The sequence below is a fragment of the Stegostoma tigrinum genome, chromosome 6, assembly GCF_030684315.1.
Source record: "Stegostoma tigrinum isolate sSteTig4 chromosome 6, sSteTig4.hap1, whole genome shotgun sequence".
Lineage (NCBI taxonomy): Eukaryota > Metazoa > Chordata > Chondrichthyes > Orectolobiformes > Stegostomatidae > Stegostoma > Stegostoma tigrinum.
The window spans coordinates 44179438-44191861 of NC_081359.1; the positions used below are offsets into that span (position 1 = coordinate 44179438).

At 39.6% G+C, this 12424-nt stretch overlaps 1 protein-coding gene across 4 annotated transcripts in view; it reads right to left on the reverse strand.

The window, feature by feature from the left end:
- The window catches only part of dnajc3a (DnaJ (Hsp40) homolog, subfamily C, member 3a), a 57852-nt gene that overhangs the window by 14875 nt on the left and 30553 nt on the right, over positions 1 to 12424 (reverse strand). For 3 of the 4 annotated variants that reach the window (XM_048532967.2, XM_048532970.2, XM_048532969.2), the window contains exons 3-6: positions 11467 to 11591; positions 10711 to 10785; positions 5661 to 5750; positions 722 to 874 (exon numbers count right to left, since the gene is read on the reverse strand). In XM_048532967.2, coding sequence (XP_048388924.1) covers positions 722 to 874; positions 5661 to 5750; positions 10711 to 10785; positions 11467 to 11591 — 443 coding nt within the window. The remainder of the gene's footprint in view (positions 1 to 721; positions 875 to 5660; positions 5751 to 10710; positions 10786 to 11466; positions 11592 to 12424) is intronic. The other variant, XM_048532968.2, reaches the window with a different exon arrangement.

The following is a 12424-nucleotide window of genomic DNA, read 5'->3' on the forward strand; positions in this document are numbered from 1 at the left end:
ACAAAACAGGACTAGTGACCCCATTTTGGAGGTAGTTACAGCAGTTGGCTCCACAAAACACAAAAATTTTACATTGCTCCTCACCATGCTAAGTCAGAGCTACAGCTAAATTACACACCGATAAAATTGCTAGATTAAAAAAATGTAATAACTTAAGCTGTAAAGTAAAAGATGACTGAATACATGCCTTGGGAGATAGTGTCAGATGTTAAAAAAAACGAGCTGATAAATGCCAGACATCAGGCAGTAAGTTTAAAAAAAGACAGATGTATTGATGCAATATCACCAAGGTGTATTCGTATGATGGTTAAAGAGGATTCTTATAAAGGTTAAGGCTATAAAATGAAAATTTTTTTAGACTGGCTTTCAGGAGTAGACACATTAAACAAATTTAATGCATAATCCCAGAAAAGCAGCAAGCAATGCAATGCAATATGACTAAAAAGACATTTGACTGGAGGATGTTGAGGGGAAGGGTTTCATTCAATTTGATAAGCTACACAATGTGACTAGGGTCAAAATGAGAAAACAATACATTAAGTCAGAAATTCACAGTAGGATTAATGAATTACCAGTAACAAAATCAGAGAAATGCACACTTCTGTACTGCAGAACCCAATTCTGCACTATACTCGTCCAGAGTAATGTTAAAATAGTGGAACAGATTATAAGTAGACAAATATACATCTTTGTCTTGTAAGGAAATATAGTTAAAGCTTACCTCGATAAGTGTGTCTAGGAATTCAATTGCTGCCATGTAATCCTGGTTTTCATATGCAGTTCGCGCCTGCATAATGATCCGTTGTAGTTCATCTGCTTTAGTTAGTTGGGACTTTGCTTCGTTTTCTTCTTTCTCATTGGGGTTAGATTTTAGCTGAAAAACAAAAATGACAGATTCAGCATTTAATCTTAAAACATCCAAGATAATCTGCACAAATTCTACTGCCTCCTGTGTCTCCACCCAATTTATACCATAAAAAAACCTGCTCACTTCAATTGTTTCCTAAACATTTAGTTCTTGGGCAGTCAATTTCTATAAAGTGAAAAAAAATGTTTTGCTGCAGTCTTTGGGATACAGCTTTTCAAATTCAATTTTTCTTAATCTAAACCTATTTAGAATCAGTTCTTACATCCCAATGAAACAAGAAAGCCAGTTCAGCATTTAGGAGTAAGTGATCCCAGAAATTTGTAATCTTGAACATTTCTGTATTCTCTGCAGGGATGTACTTTTGTAGAATTTATTGTTATATTCTATTTTAAAAATCCTACAGATTACAGCATATTTCTTTGTGGATGGTATGGTCACTATTTAAGACTGACAGCTGGTCTTGTTGCCAAGTTCAACTGAATTTAGAACAAAGGAGTTACACTCGCCAAGTTGCTGCCACATTTGACTATTCCCAGCATTTCTGATTTCTAGCCATTTTTAATGAAGTTGGCAAGTCATGTTGCAACTGTATCAGACTTTGGTCAGGCCACATTTGGAGTGCTGTGCACAGCACTGGACACCGTACGATAGGAAGGGTACACAGGCTTTGGAAAGGGTGCAGAAGAGGTTTACTCTGATGTTGCCTGGATTGGAGAGTATTAACTATAATGAGGTTGGACAAGGGGAGCACATTGGTTAGCAGTGTTGCCTCAACACATAAGCACGTGAACAGCCAGGGAAGTGAGATACAGACCACGTGCAGGCAGCTGAAAATAGTTTAGCATGATATCATGGTCAGCACAGATATGGTGGTCCAAATGACCTGTTCTTGTGCAGTACAGGATGCATTTTCATTTTCTTCCTAACAGACATAGAAATGTTTAAGGTTCACAAATACTCAACAGAAACACCAGACATCTCAAAACACTACTTAAAAAAGGTACAATGCACAATAGTAGCAGTCATTTTGCACAGCAAGTTTCCAAAGATAGCAACATAAAAGAGTACCTATTAATCATACAAGTGTTTGAGATACATATTACCCAGGCCACTCAGAACAACACCTCTATTTAAGGTAATGCCTAATGATCAAATATCAACCTTGATTTACGATCCGAATAGGACTGGACTCAGGCTAGAGTGAAGTAAACCAGAGCTGAAAAACCACGAAGCATGAAATTTTGAACTAACCAGTCTCAAATTGAAATTAGCCACCATAACAAATCAGTAGTTTAAATTGGGGCTTTAATTATGTAAATAGTATACATCATTATTGCTGAAGATTGAATACAATCTGCAGAATTAGGCAAATTAGAGCATTTGATGTTACCACTAGCCTCTAAAAAAGACCTACATTTATCCCCATTTCCCCCCACCCCATCAAGAAAGTAAACACCGAAATCTTTATTATCCAATGGGCATGGCCTGCAATTTATACCGAACATTTCAAAATAACAAAAATGCATGAATTAGTACAGAATGACCACATATGAAAGATGAGACACTACATTTTAAGATCAAGGTATAAACACACTATCAAAAGGGACCTCAGAGGAGTTACTCACTACAGAATTCCCAGTCTCTACATGACTGCCACATGTAGAGTTGTTTTGTGGTTCATCTAGTTCAGTTATGGTCAAAAGGTAAAGCCAAGGGAGCTGGTAAGTCAAGAATTTGGCAGTAGTAATATCACAAAACGGTCAAGTGTGGAAGACTGGATTCGCTTGCTGGAAACGGCCACCTCTGTGGCACAAGTGTTACTAGTGAAGCCTGGGCATGGACTGCCACAGTATTAAGTCGATGTGCAATTAGTACCAATCAACAGTGAACATCACCACCTCTGACCTTACAGAGAGATCATCATTGACACGAGATCATATTGTGGAACTAAAGCAACTGACCTTCAATAACCAAAGACATATTCCTTGGTATTAGGTATGACTCCAATCAGTGGATGGTTTTTAAACTGGTTCCCATTAACTCATTTTGCTGGAACTTCTTGGTGCCACACTATGAAGTGCTGCCTTGGCATCAAAGGCAGTCACTCTGTCCCCATGTCCTGAATTCAACTTTCTCCACACTCAGACCAATGCAATAAAAGGAGGTAATGAGAGAGGAAAAGGTTTTGTATCTGAATACACAAAGTATTCATAAAGTAAACAAATTTACAAGCACACGATTAAGTAAATACACAAGGTCTGACAGCTAGAACAACTTGGCTGAATTACAACAGGTTTCAGTTTCTTAAAATTGAGGGGTGTAGGATATTAAATAGGAAGCTAACGGTGAACGTGTAGCAGGGATAAGAATGACATTTCTGCAGTCTTTAAAAGGAACTTGGCTCATTAAGCCATGATAGAAACCTATTGGATGAAATGAAGTATAAACAGAAATACTGGCTTATGATAAAGGAACGCAGTAAACACAGATGATTTTAGTCTAGCTACAAACTGTAAGAAAATCAAATTAGCAGCAGTTGCTTGAATGAAGAGTTCACAAAATACTTTTAGTGTGGCAGAGCAGCAGATTCTGGAAATCAACTAGACCGCACATTTACAAGACACTACTGTATAATGTGAAAGGCTAAATGATTAAACTCAGAAAAGGCATCCCCTGGTAGTCCTAACCTCAAATGTGCAAAATTAAATCTGTTTGAAAAGGGGAGAAGTGTGCCAAATAATTTAAATTTTTAAAAAGGGCAAAGATCTGGGCATGAAGTAGACCTAAAGGTGATTCTATGCTAGGGGACAGATCAGTAGAGAAGCAGACTTAGACATTAGAAAGGGATATTTCCAGAATAGACATGTAAAATTCCTATGAAACAAAATTCTAAGGCCATTCACCTTGTGTTGTTAACTAAAGAAATAAACGAAAACAGCAAACTTGAAAAAACACACAAAATTCAAAGTAGTACAAAAATAGGTGAAGTGGGCCATTGGGCCTATTTAGTTTAATCTATATGACCATGCTGAAAGTGATCCAAGACAGGTTATCCACAGCTTTTGGGATGAAAACGTTTGCAAATGCCTCAGACTTCTCTTTTATACAGATGTGCTGGTGTCCACTATCACAGAATGCACATGCCTGGAGATCTCCAGTTGTGTAATCAGTCCACCCCTACTCACAGCTGGATGAAAACAACTCAAACAGAGCTCTAAACTGTTTGTTGTGAGACTGCTTAGCTCTCAAATGCATGCTATTTCTACAATTTGCCTTAGTCAAGCTTGCAATTTAATTGGGTTGAATTTTTAGGTATGTCTCATGCTGTCCCTGCAAGATCTCCTGCACTCTTCATTAAGGCAGGCTGATGTCCTGGCTTGAGAATGCCAGAGACATACCACTGTAAAGTTACAAAAGGAGTAGTGTACAAATCTGCTACAGCAGACAGTCCAAAGGGTGTCAGTCACCTAGTCTTGATCTGTCTGTTCTAAATTCATTCCACTTAAACAAGTTGATAGGACCACATAAGATGGAGAATATCTCACTGAACATGTGACTGCATCTCCAAAAGGACTGGTGGTAACTCCTGATACCAATCGCAGACACATCTGCAACAGGTGGATTAGCCATGGTCATTTCTAGTGTGTAGGTCTGTACTAGGTGATCTTTCTGCATTACACTATGCAAAGTAATGAAACCAAAGAGTGGCTTACTGGTCCATTTCAGAAGACAAAGGGCCAACCACATTTTAATGGGTCTGAAGTCATATTAGGAATATTAGTTAACCAGATGGAATTCTACAACTGATTCAGGGTCAACACAGATTTGCTTACAAGGTTCAGATCTAATTGATTTTTAATTTCAACAGGTGTTGAAACGATATTTGAAGCCATATGTCCAAAGAATCAGCCAGGATTTCTGCAATAATCCAGTGATATTACAACTATACAATGGCCTTCCTTTGGCCGACCAAAACATTTGGTATATATTAGCTGAGATACCAAACAGTTATTGGAAGTCTGGCAGTTTCAGCCATTTGAGAGAAGGCAGCACTTAAAGTTAGTATTCGATGGGTTATTAACAGCACCATATGATAGTGAGAACAGAATAGGAAAATGAGACTGCACATTTACAAGACACTACTGCATAATGTGAAATAGCATGAGGCATAGTGCAGAAAGGTCAGTTTCAGGTTCTTGGGGATTTAGGCACAAAAACAAAAATCAGCACTGGGAAAGCTCAGCAGGTCAAGCTGCATCCGTGGAAAGAAACAAGTATTACTGTATCATCAAGTTTAGACTGGTGCTCAAGTAAATGCAAGTTTGGCAAGGATTTGAAAGAATGAGACAATACTAGAATTCTAAATTGAACTCAAAATGGGAAGTTTTGGCTCATCATAAGAAGTGCTGCAAGGAGAGAGAATCTAGACAATTCTTTCAAAGACAAAATCTTCCAATGTCTCCTGGCATTTTTGGCCCAGCTTCAAATATCTTTGAATCAGTTGAAGGTAACCAGCCTCCAATTAAATCTAGCATTGAAAATAAAGCTAGCTGCTCATGCGATTAGAACAAACATCTACTTGGCATATCTAACCCTATAAATACTCAAGACTTGCTCCTCTTGCAATCAAGAGAATCAAATAATGGAAAACTTCAAGATCCCAGTTTTTCCCAAGGGCATAAAAAAAGAGAAAGAGCTCTGAAATTCAAGTAATGGCAAGGTGGTCATAATTACCCAAATCTAATTTTCCCCCAGAAGTCATTAAAACTGCTGTAATAGAGGACTGTCTCACATGTAGATCCTTTCTTCCTTTCTCCCCCTGCCAAAAGACATTACTGAACAAGTGGATGTTATGATCATTTGATGGCTTTGTCATTTCATCCTGAAATAAAGCACAAATTACTACATTTGTTATTTCAATTTGACAAGCTTCCATGGTGGGATTTGAACTCACTTCTGGAATGCCTGCCTACTATTATAACTGCTGAATTTATTGGTTGGCCAATATTAACTTAGTATTTGCTTATTTAAAAAGCAAGGAAAACAAACTTAAAGAAACATTTGTACCATTTTGGATGCATTAAGCAAAGCAATTTGCACAGTATTACCACATATCTATGAAACATTTTATACTACTGCTTCATCTTTCAAAATTTGTCCTACACCAGTCTTCTGCTTGTAGGAAAGTTGATATGCAACGCATTCAAATTTTAAAAAGGAGTACTGAAGCACAATAACAATCAAACTGCAACAAATACCTTCCAAACTGAAGGGCTTTAAATTGATTAAAACATTAAGTGTACTGCGCACTAGTTTTGCATGTTCACAGGTTTTGCCACCACACCTCCACCCCTGCCCTGGATGTTTTTAAACAGGCTCCGAAATGAGGCTCTGTCCAGGAAAGGTAACTTAAGCACTATATTTACCACCATTATGCAAGTGTTGGAATGCATTACAGTATATTGTTCAGAGAAAATTCTATATTGCTGAATGAAATATAGAAACAGGTAGAAAGCTTGCTTGATTCATGTTTGGCAGTCTAGTTTAAAGTGTGTAGACTATCTTATTAAATACACAAGTTCTGAGTAGACATGACAAAAGCACAAACTGAGATTTGAGGTAACAAGGTGTAGAGCTCCACCTATCTGCTCCTTTATCCACCTTCCACCCACTCCCCCCACCCTCTTATTTCAGAATTCCCTTCACCGCCCCCATTTTTGAAGAAGGGTCTTGGCCCGAAACATCAGCCTTCCTACTCCTCTGATGCTGCTTGGCCTGCTGTGTTCATCCAGCTCTACACCTGGTTATCTCAGATTCTCCAGCATCGGCAGTTCCTACTGTCTCCGAAACAGAGGTTTGTCCTTAGAGGAGGACATATTTGCAACTAGGGTAGCATAAGAAAGTGTTTTTCATTGAAGACAGACCAGAGAACTTTCCAACAAACTGCAGATCTTTGCCTTTTTTTCTTGAACCTGAGCCCGTGAATCTATTCAATGAACCAGCCTCCACAGCTCAAGCCATAGAATCAGAGGACTCCTAACAGTGTGGGAATTGGCCATTTGGTCCATCCAGTCCACACCAACACTCTGAAGGGCATACAACCTAGACCCACACCCACTAACTGATCCCTGTAATCCTGCATTTCCCACAGCTAATCCAACTAACCTGCACATCTTTGATCTGTGGGAGGATTGTTGGATCTGTTGTTTGTGATATACGTAAATGATCTGGGGAAAGGTGTAGGTGGTCTGATCAGCACGTTTGCTGATGACACTAAGATTGGTGGAGCAGCTGATAGTGAAGGGGACTGTCAGAGATTACAGCAGAATATAGATAGACTGGAGAGTTGGGCAGATAAATGGCAGATGGAGTTCAATCCAGGCAAATGCAAGGTGATGCATTTTGGAAGATCAAATTCAAGGGCGAACTATACAGTAAATGGAAAAGTCCTGGGGAAAATTGATGAACAGAGAGATCTGGGTGTTCAGGTCCATTGTTCCCTGAAGGTGGCAACACAGGTCAATAGGGTGGTCAAGGCGACAAACACGGCATGCTTTCCTTCATTGGGCAGGGTACTGAGTACAAAAGTTGGCAGGTCATGTTGCAGTCGTATAGGACTTTGGTTCGGCCACATTTGGAGTACTGTGTACAGTTCTGGTTGCGACATTACCAAAAGGATGTGGATGCTTTGGAGAGGGTGCAGAGGAGGTTCACCAGGATGTTGCCTGGTATGGAGGGTGCTAGCTAAGAAGAGAGGTTGAATAGATTAGGATTATTTTCATTAGAAAGGTGGAGATTGAGGAGGGCACCTGATCGAGGTCTACAAAATCATGAGGGGTATAGACAGGGTGGATAGCAAAAAGCTTCCCCCCCCCCGCCCTCCCAGAGTGGGGGACTCAGTTGCTAAGGGTCATGAGTTCAAAGTGAGAGGAGGAAAGTTTAAGGGAGATATGCCTGGAAAGTTCTTTACACAAAGGGTGGTGGGTGCCTGGAATGCATTGCCAGCGGAGGTGGTAGACGCAGACTCCTTAGTGTCTTTTAAGATATATTTGGACAGGTACATGGATGGGCAGGGAGCAAATAGACATACGCCGTTAGAAACTAGATGACAGGTTAGACAGAGGATCTTGATCAGCGCAGGCTTGGAGGGCCGAAGGGCCTGTTCCTATGCTGTAGGTTTTTGTTTCTTTGAAACCTGAGCAAATCCACGCAGACAGAGAATGTACTAACTCAACACAAACAGCAAAAGATTTAGACTTACAGATCTTTATTAAATTTACAAGGAAGTCAAGGATTTAAGGAGAGCAAGCAGGAAATCCAACTTAAGGTCACAATCAGATCAGCATGATCTTCCTGATGGACACGACAGGCAGGGGGGGGGGGGAATGCCTCCAAAGTTAGCACTCTTCAGCAGAATCTGTTACTTTTAAGACATGCACAAAAGCCAAATTAAGTCTACAGTCCCAAATTTATTGGCCTTGTAGATGAAATAAAAGCATAATTGGATGTTTATGGCTATGATATCCTAGTTAATTACAGATTTGTGATCTGTTATCAGCATCTAAAATGGTTTTCATAAAAATAATAATCTGATGCCCTAAACCCAAGTGTTACCGGTGTCATTAAAATCCAGTGCTCTGGTTTCCATTATAACATCAGAACCAAAGGAAATCTAAGAGACAATTATGCAATGACAAGTTAAACATGCTAATAAACCAGATATCTACTCTCTCTACATTCAGATCCAGAACACCCTCAAATTGATGTTCCAACAAATTTTAAGCAGCAGGATCATTACTAGAACCACAGATTTTTTTTAAAAAATCTTTTTCATTTGGAGGTGAACTTTAAACAGAAACCTGAAAGATGACCTGTGGACTGTGCGCAGCAGCTGGTGTTTTAAAATAAAAATAAACAAAGCTATTTGTCTGAAGCCAGGCTTGAAAGTCAATTCAAGATTGCTCTTCAAAAAAAGTACTCTGCAGGTACTTTGAATGGGGAGAGGCCTTATGCCTAACCAGAGAGATGTTTCACTACTAAGGAGAGGAGTAGCTAGGAACTGGTGTCAGCAAGTCTGGAACAGAACACTATCAAGGAGTAACAGGAGTTTCTTTTTGAACTGTGGTGGGGGTGGGATTTGATTGTTGATGCTCCAGGATGAAGATTTGAAATCTCTGTCTAACCTCCCATTGTAAGAAAGTTACTAGAAGTTCAGTGATGAGAAATTAAGTGACAAATATTATTGAACCTCAAATGAAAAAAGGTAGTACTGACCAAAGCCTCCAGAAAATACAAAATCAAGAGACATCCTGTGTCTTTATGAAATACCACATTACAAAAGCCGCTTAAATAAATCTGGCCAATTTTTGTTTTTCTACAGTCAAAAAATTATCCCTCAACTGTTGATTGGTCTGTCTTGTTTGTGAACAGGTAGTAAAAAAAACTAAGGTTATAAGGTTTATATAATGAACCATATTCTAATGTCAAGCTTTATTCAATTTATAACAGCGACTTAAGTATTTTAAAGACGAGACAAAAATCTGGTATCTACTCTGGATCACTCAATGTCTAGGACTAGTCTTTCAAAAAGCCTGCTTAGCAGCCATATATGAGTCACTTTATAAGACCAGCATCCATCTATGTCATAACATCATGAAGGCCTGAGACATAGGCTATGTGGACATGAGAACTGGATTTTACTGGCAGGTCAAGATGTTGAAGTACAGGATTAAATTTAGGTAATCAGCACCTATATCAATAATTTGCTAATTTGAAGCATTAAACAAAATTAGTAGGTCTATTGAAAACAAAATCCTTTCAAAAAAAAACCAAGCTTTTTGGACTTGGATAAAGAACTGCAATGGCATGGGACAAAAATTCTAACACTACTTGTGACTTCCATCAAGTTTCATAACCAGGCAGAGCCTGAAAGTAAACACCAGTAGAACAGCCAGAAGAAAATTTTGTTGTTAAATTCTTTAGCATGCAGAGTATTTGTGCATCAGCCATTAATTAATTATAATGGAGTAGAAAGAAAAAGATTGCACTCTTTGACAGATTCAATCTTTACAAGTGGTGTGAGATGTTAACAGTGTAGGACCTTTAAAAAGGTGGTTCCAGGGACTTTCAAAGGCTGTATGATTCTTAGAGGTTTTGTAATCAAGTTTTTTCACCCTCCATACTTATCAAACTTCAATACTTCCTGGAAAGAAAAAGCACTAAAGCATCTTTAAAACGTCTCCTCTAAATGTGGTCAATACACCAGCCTTGGCCTAATAGTAGCACTCCTGTCTCAGAATTGAGACGAGAGCACAACTAGAATTGCCCATGGTGTAGATTTTCTTGAAAAGTATTTCAAAGAGGAAATAAACACTTACAATTCAAGTGACATAACAGTATCTTAAGAGGACAGAAAGGAGAGAATCCCGCTGACATTTAGTCCCCTCAAAAGCAAAACAAAAACACCTTTAAGTTATTTTTGGAACCTTGCCATGTCAAAATTGGCCAAAACAATTTTTATGTAAAGCAATGACTGTATTTTATAAATTAAGCAGTTATCTTCAAACTTGAGATGCAGTGGTGGTGAAAGGCACTGTAAATGAAGTTTATTTTAACGTTAATCTCAAACAAAAAAAGGGTTATGCTAGCAAGTTAAAAAAACACATCTGAACTGTTCAATGCTTGGGTGACAGGGATAAAATGCTGTGCAGAGGCCAAGAGAGCATTTCTGCTCTGGAGTTCTTTAAATGATATGAATGGTGGTAAGTGGTCTATAAGTTCCAAAATCAAGATTACCAATTTAAAGCCAAAAAGCAACATGGTCTATATTTGTACAAACTTACCACTTTCTTGAAGTCGTGTTCTGCTTCATCCAATTTTCCTTGTTTTAGCAGCAAATTTCCCCTCTGTAACCTTGCCTAAACATAACAAAGATCATAGATAATGGGAACTGCAGATGCTGGAGAATCCAAGATAATACAATGTGAGCTGGATGAACATGGGAACCCTGCAGCCTAATGGTATCAATGTGGACTTCACCAGCTTCAAAATCTCCCTTTCCCCCACCGCATCCCTAAACCAGCCCAGTTCATCCCCTCCCCCCACTGCACCACACAACCAGCCCAGCTCTTCCCCTCCACCCAGTGCATCCCAAAACCAGTCCAATTTGTCTCTGCCTCCCTAACCTGTTCTTCCTCTCACCCATCCCTTCCACCCACCCCAAGCCACACCCCCATCTCCTACCTACCAACCTCATCCCACCTCCTTGACCTGTCCGTCTTCCCTGGACTGACCTATCCCCTCCCTACCTATCTTCTTTTCTCTCCATCTTCGGTCCGCCTCCCCCTCTCTCCCTATTTATTCCAGAACCCTCACCCCATCCCCCTCTCTGATGAAGGGTCTAGGCCCGAAACGTCAGCTTTTGTGCTCCTGAGATGCTGCTTGGCCTGCTGTGTTCATCCAGCCTCACATTTTATTATCTTATAACAAAGATCATTTCTATTTATCCAAAACATATGGCATTACCATTAGCACAATTCTGTGTATGGCCACATTCTCATTTCTTCTGTTGAACAGCAATGTCATAGAATATTACTTACAGATGTGAAGTCTGGTTTCAGTTCAATAACTTTACTCAGGTCTGGGAGAGCAGATTTTGATTTACCCATAGCCAGATAGACTGTGGCTCGCCTATAATAGGCAACATAGTTATCTGGGTCCCCATCTGCAAATGAAAACAGAAATCATGATTGCGCCAAGATTCCCCCCTCCACCCCACAAAATATACACCAACAACCCAAAACTCTTAATAAAAAGACAATCCACATGTTGAAGTGGTTGTGTACAGCTGTAGCACAGAAACTTATTTGCAATCTCTTCAAACAAGTGCTTGGTTCAGTAACAAAATGTCTTAGATGCATATGTTCTTCTACCTTGACCAGCCTACCATGAGGGGCCCAGAAGATGAAGACGCAGGGGATTCACGGAGGGACGGACGGGGTGGGACAGAGACCACAGAAGAAAGGATAGGTCTGGGGTAGTAGGAACTGCAGATGCTGGAGAATCTGGAGATAACAAAGCTGTCGAGCTGGATGAACACAGCAGGCCAAGCAGCAGAGGAGCAGGAAAGCTGATGTTTCGGGCCTAGACCCTTCTTCTGACTGGGTGTCTGATCAGTTATGCTCTACAAGGATCTGTTGGGGATCTCAATTTTAAAAGAAAAGACTTGGATGAAAAAGTAGGTAGTCTGATTTGTAAATTGAAATGAAAAAAATTTGGTGTTGTCGAAAGTCAGGAAGGCTATCAAAAGGATACAGACCAATGGGAAAGTTGGGTGGAGAAGTGGTAGATGGAGTTTAATCTGGACAAGCGTGAGGTGGTGCATTTTGGGAAATGAAATGCAAGAGGAAAGGAATACCCTTAGGCGCATTGATATTAGAGGGATCTATCTCCCTAAAAATAGCAACACAAGTGGATAAAAGGCATACATGTCTTCATCAGTTGGGGCATTGAGTGCAGATGTTGGCAAGTCATGCATATCTGTAGAAGAAAAACCAA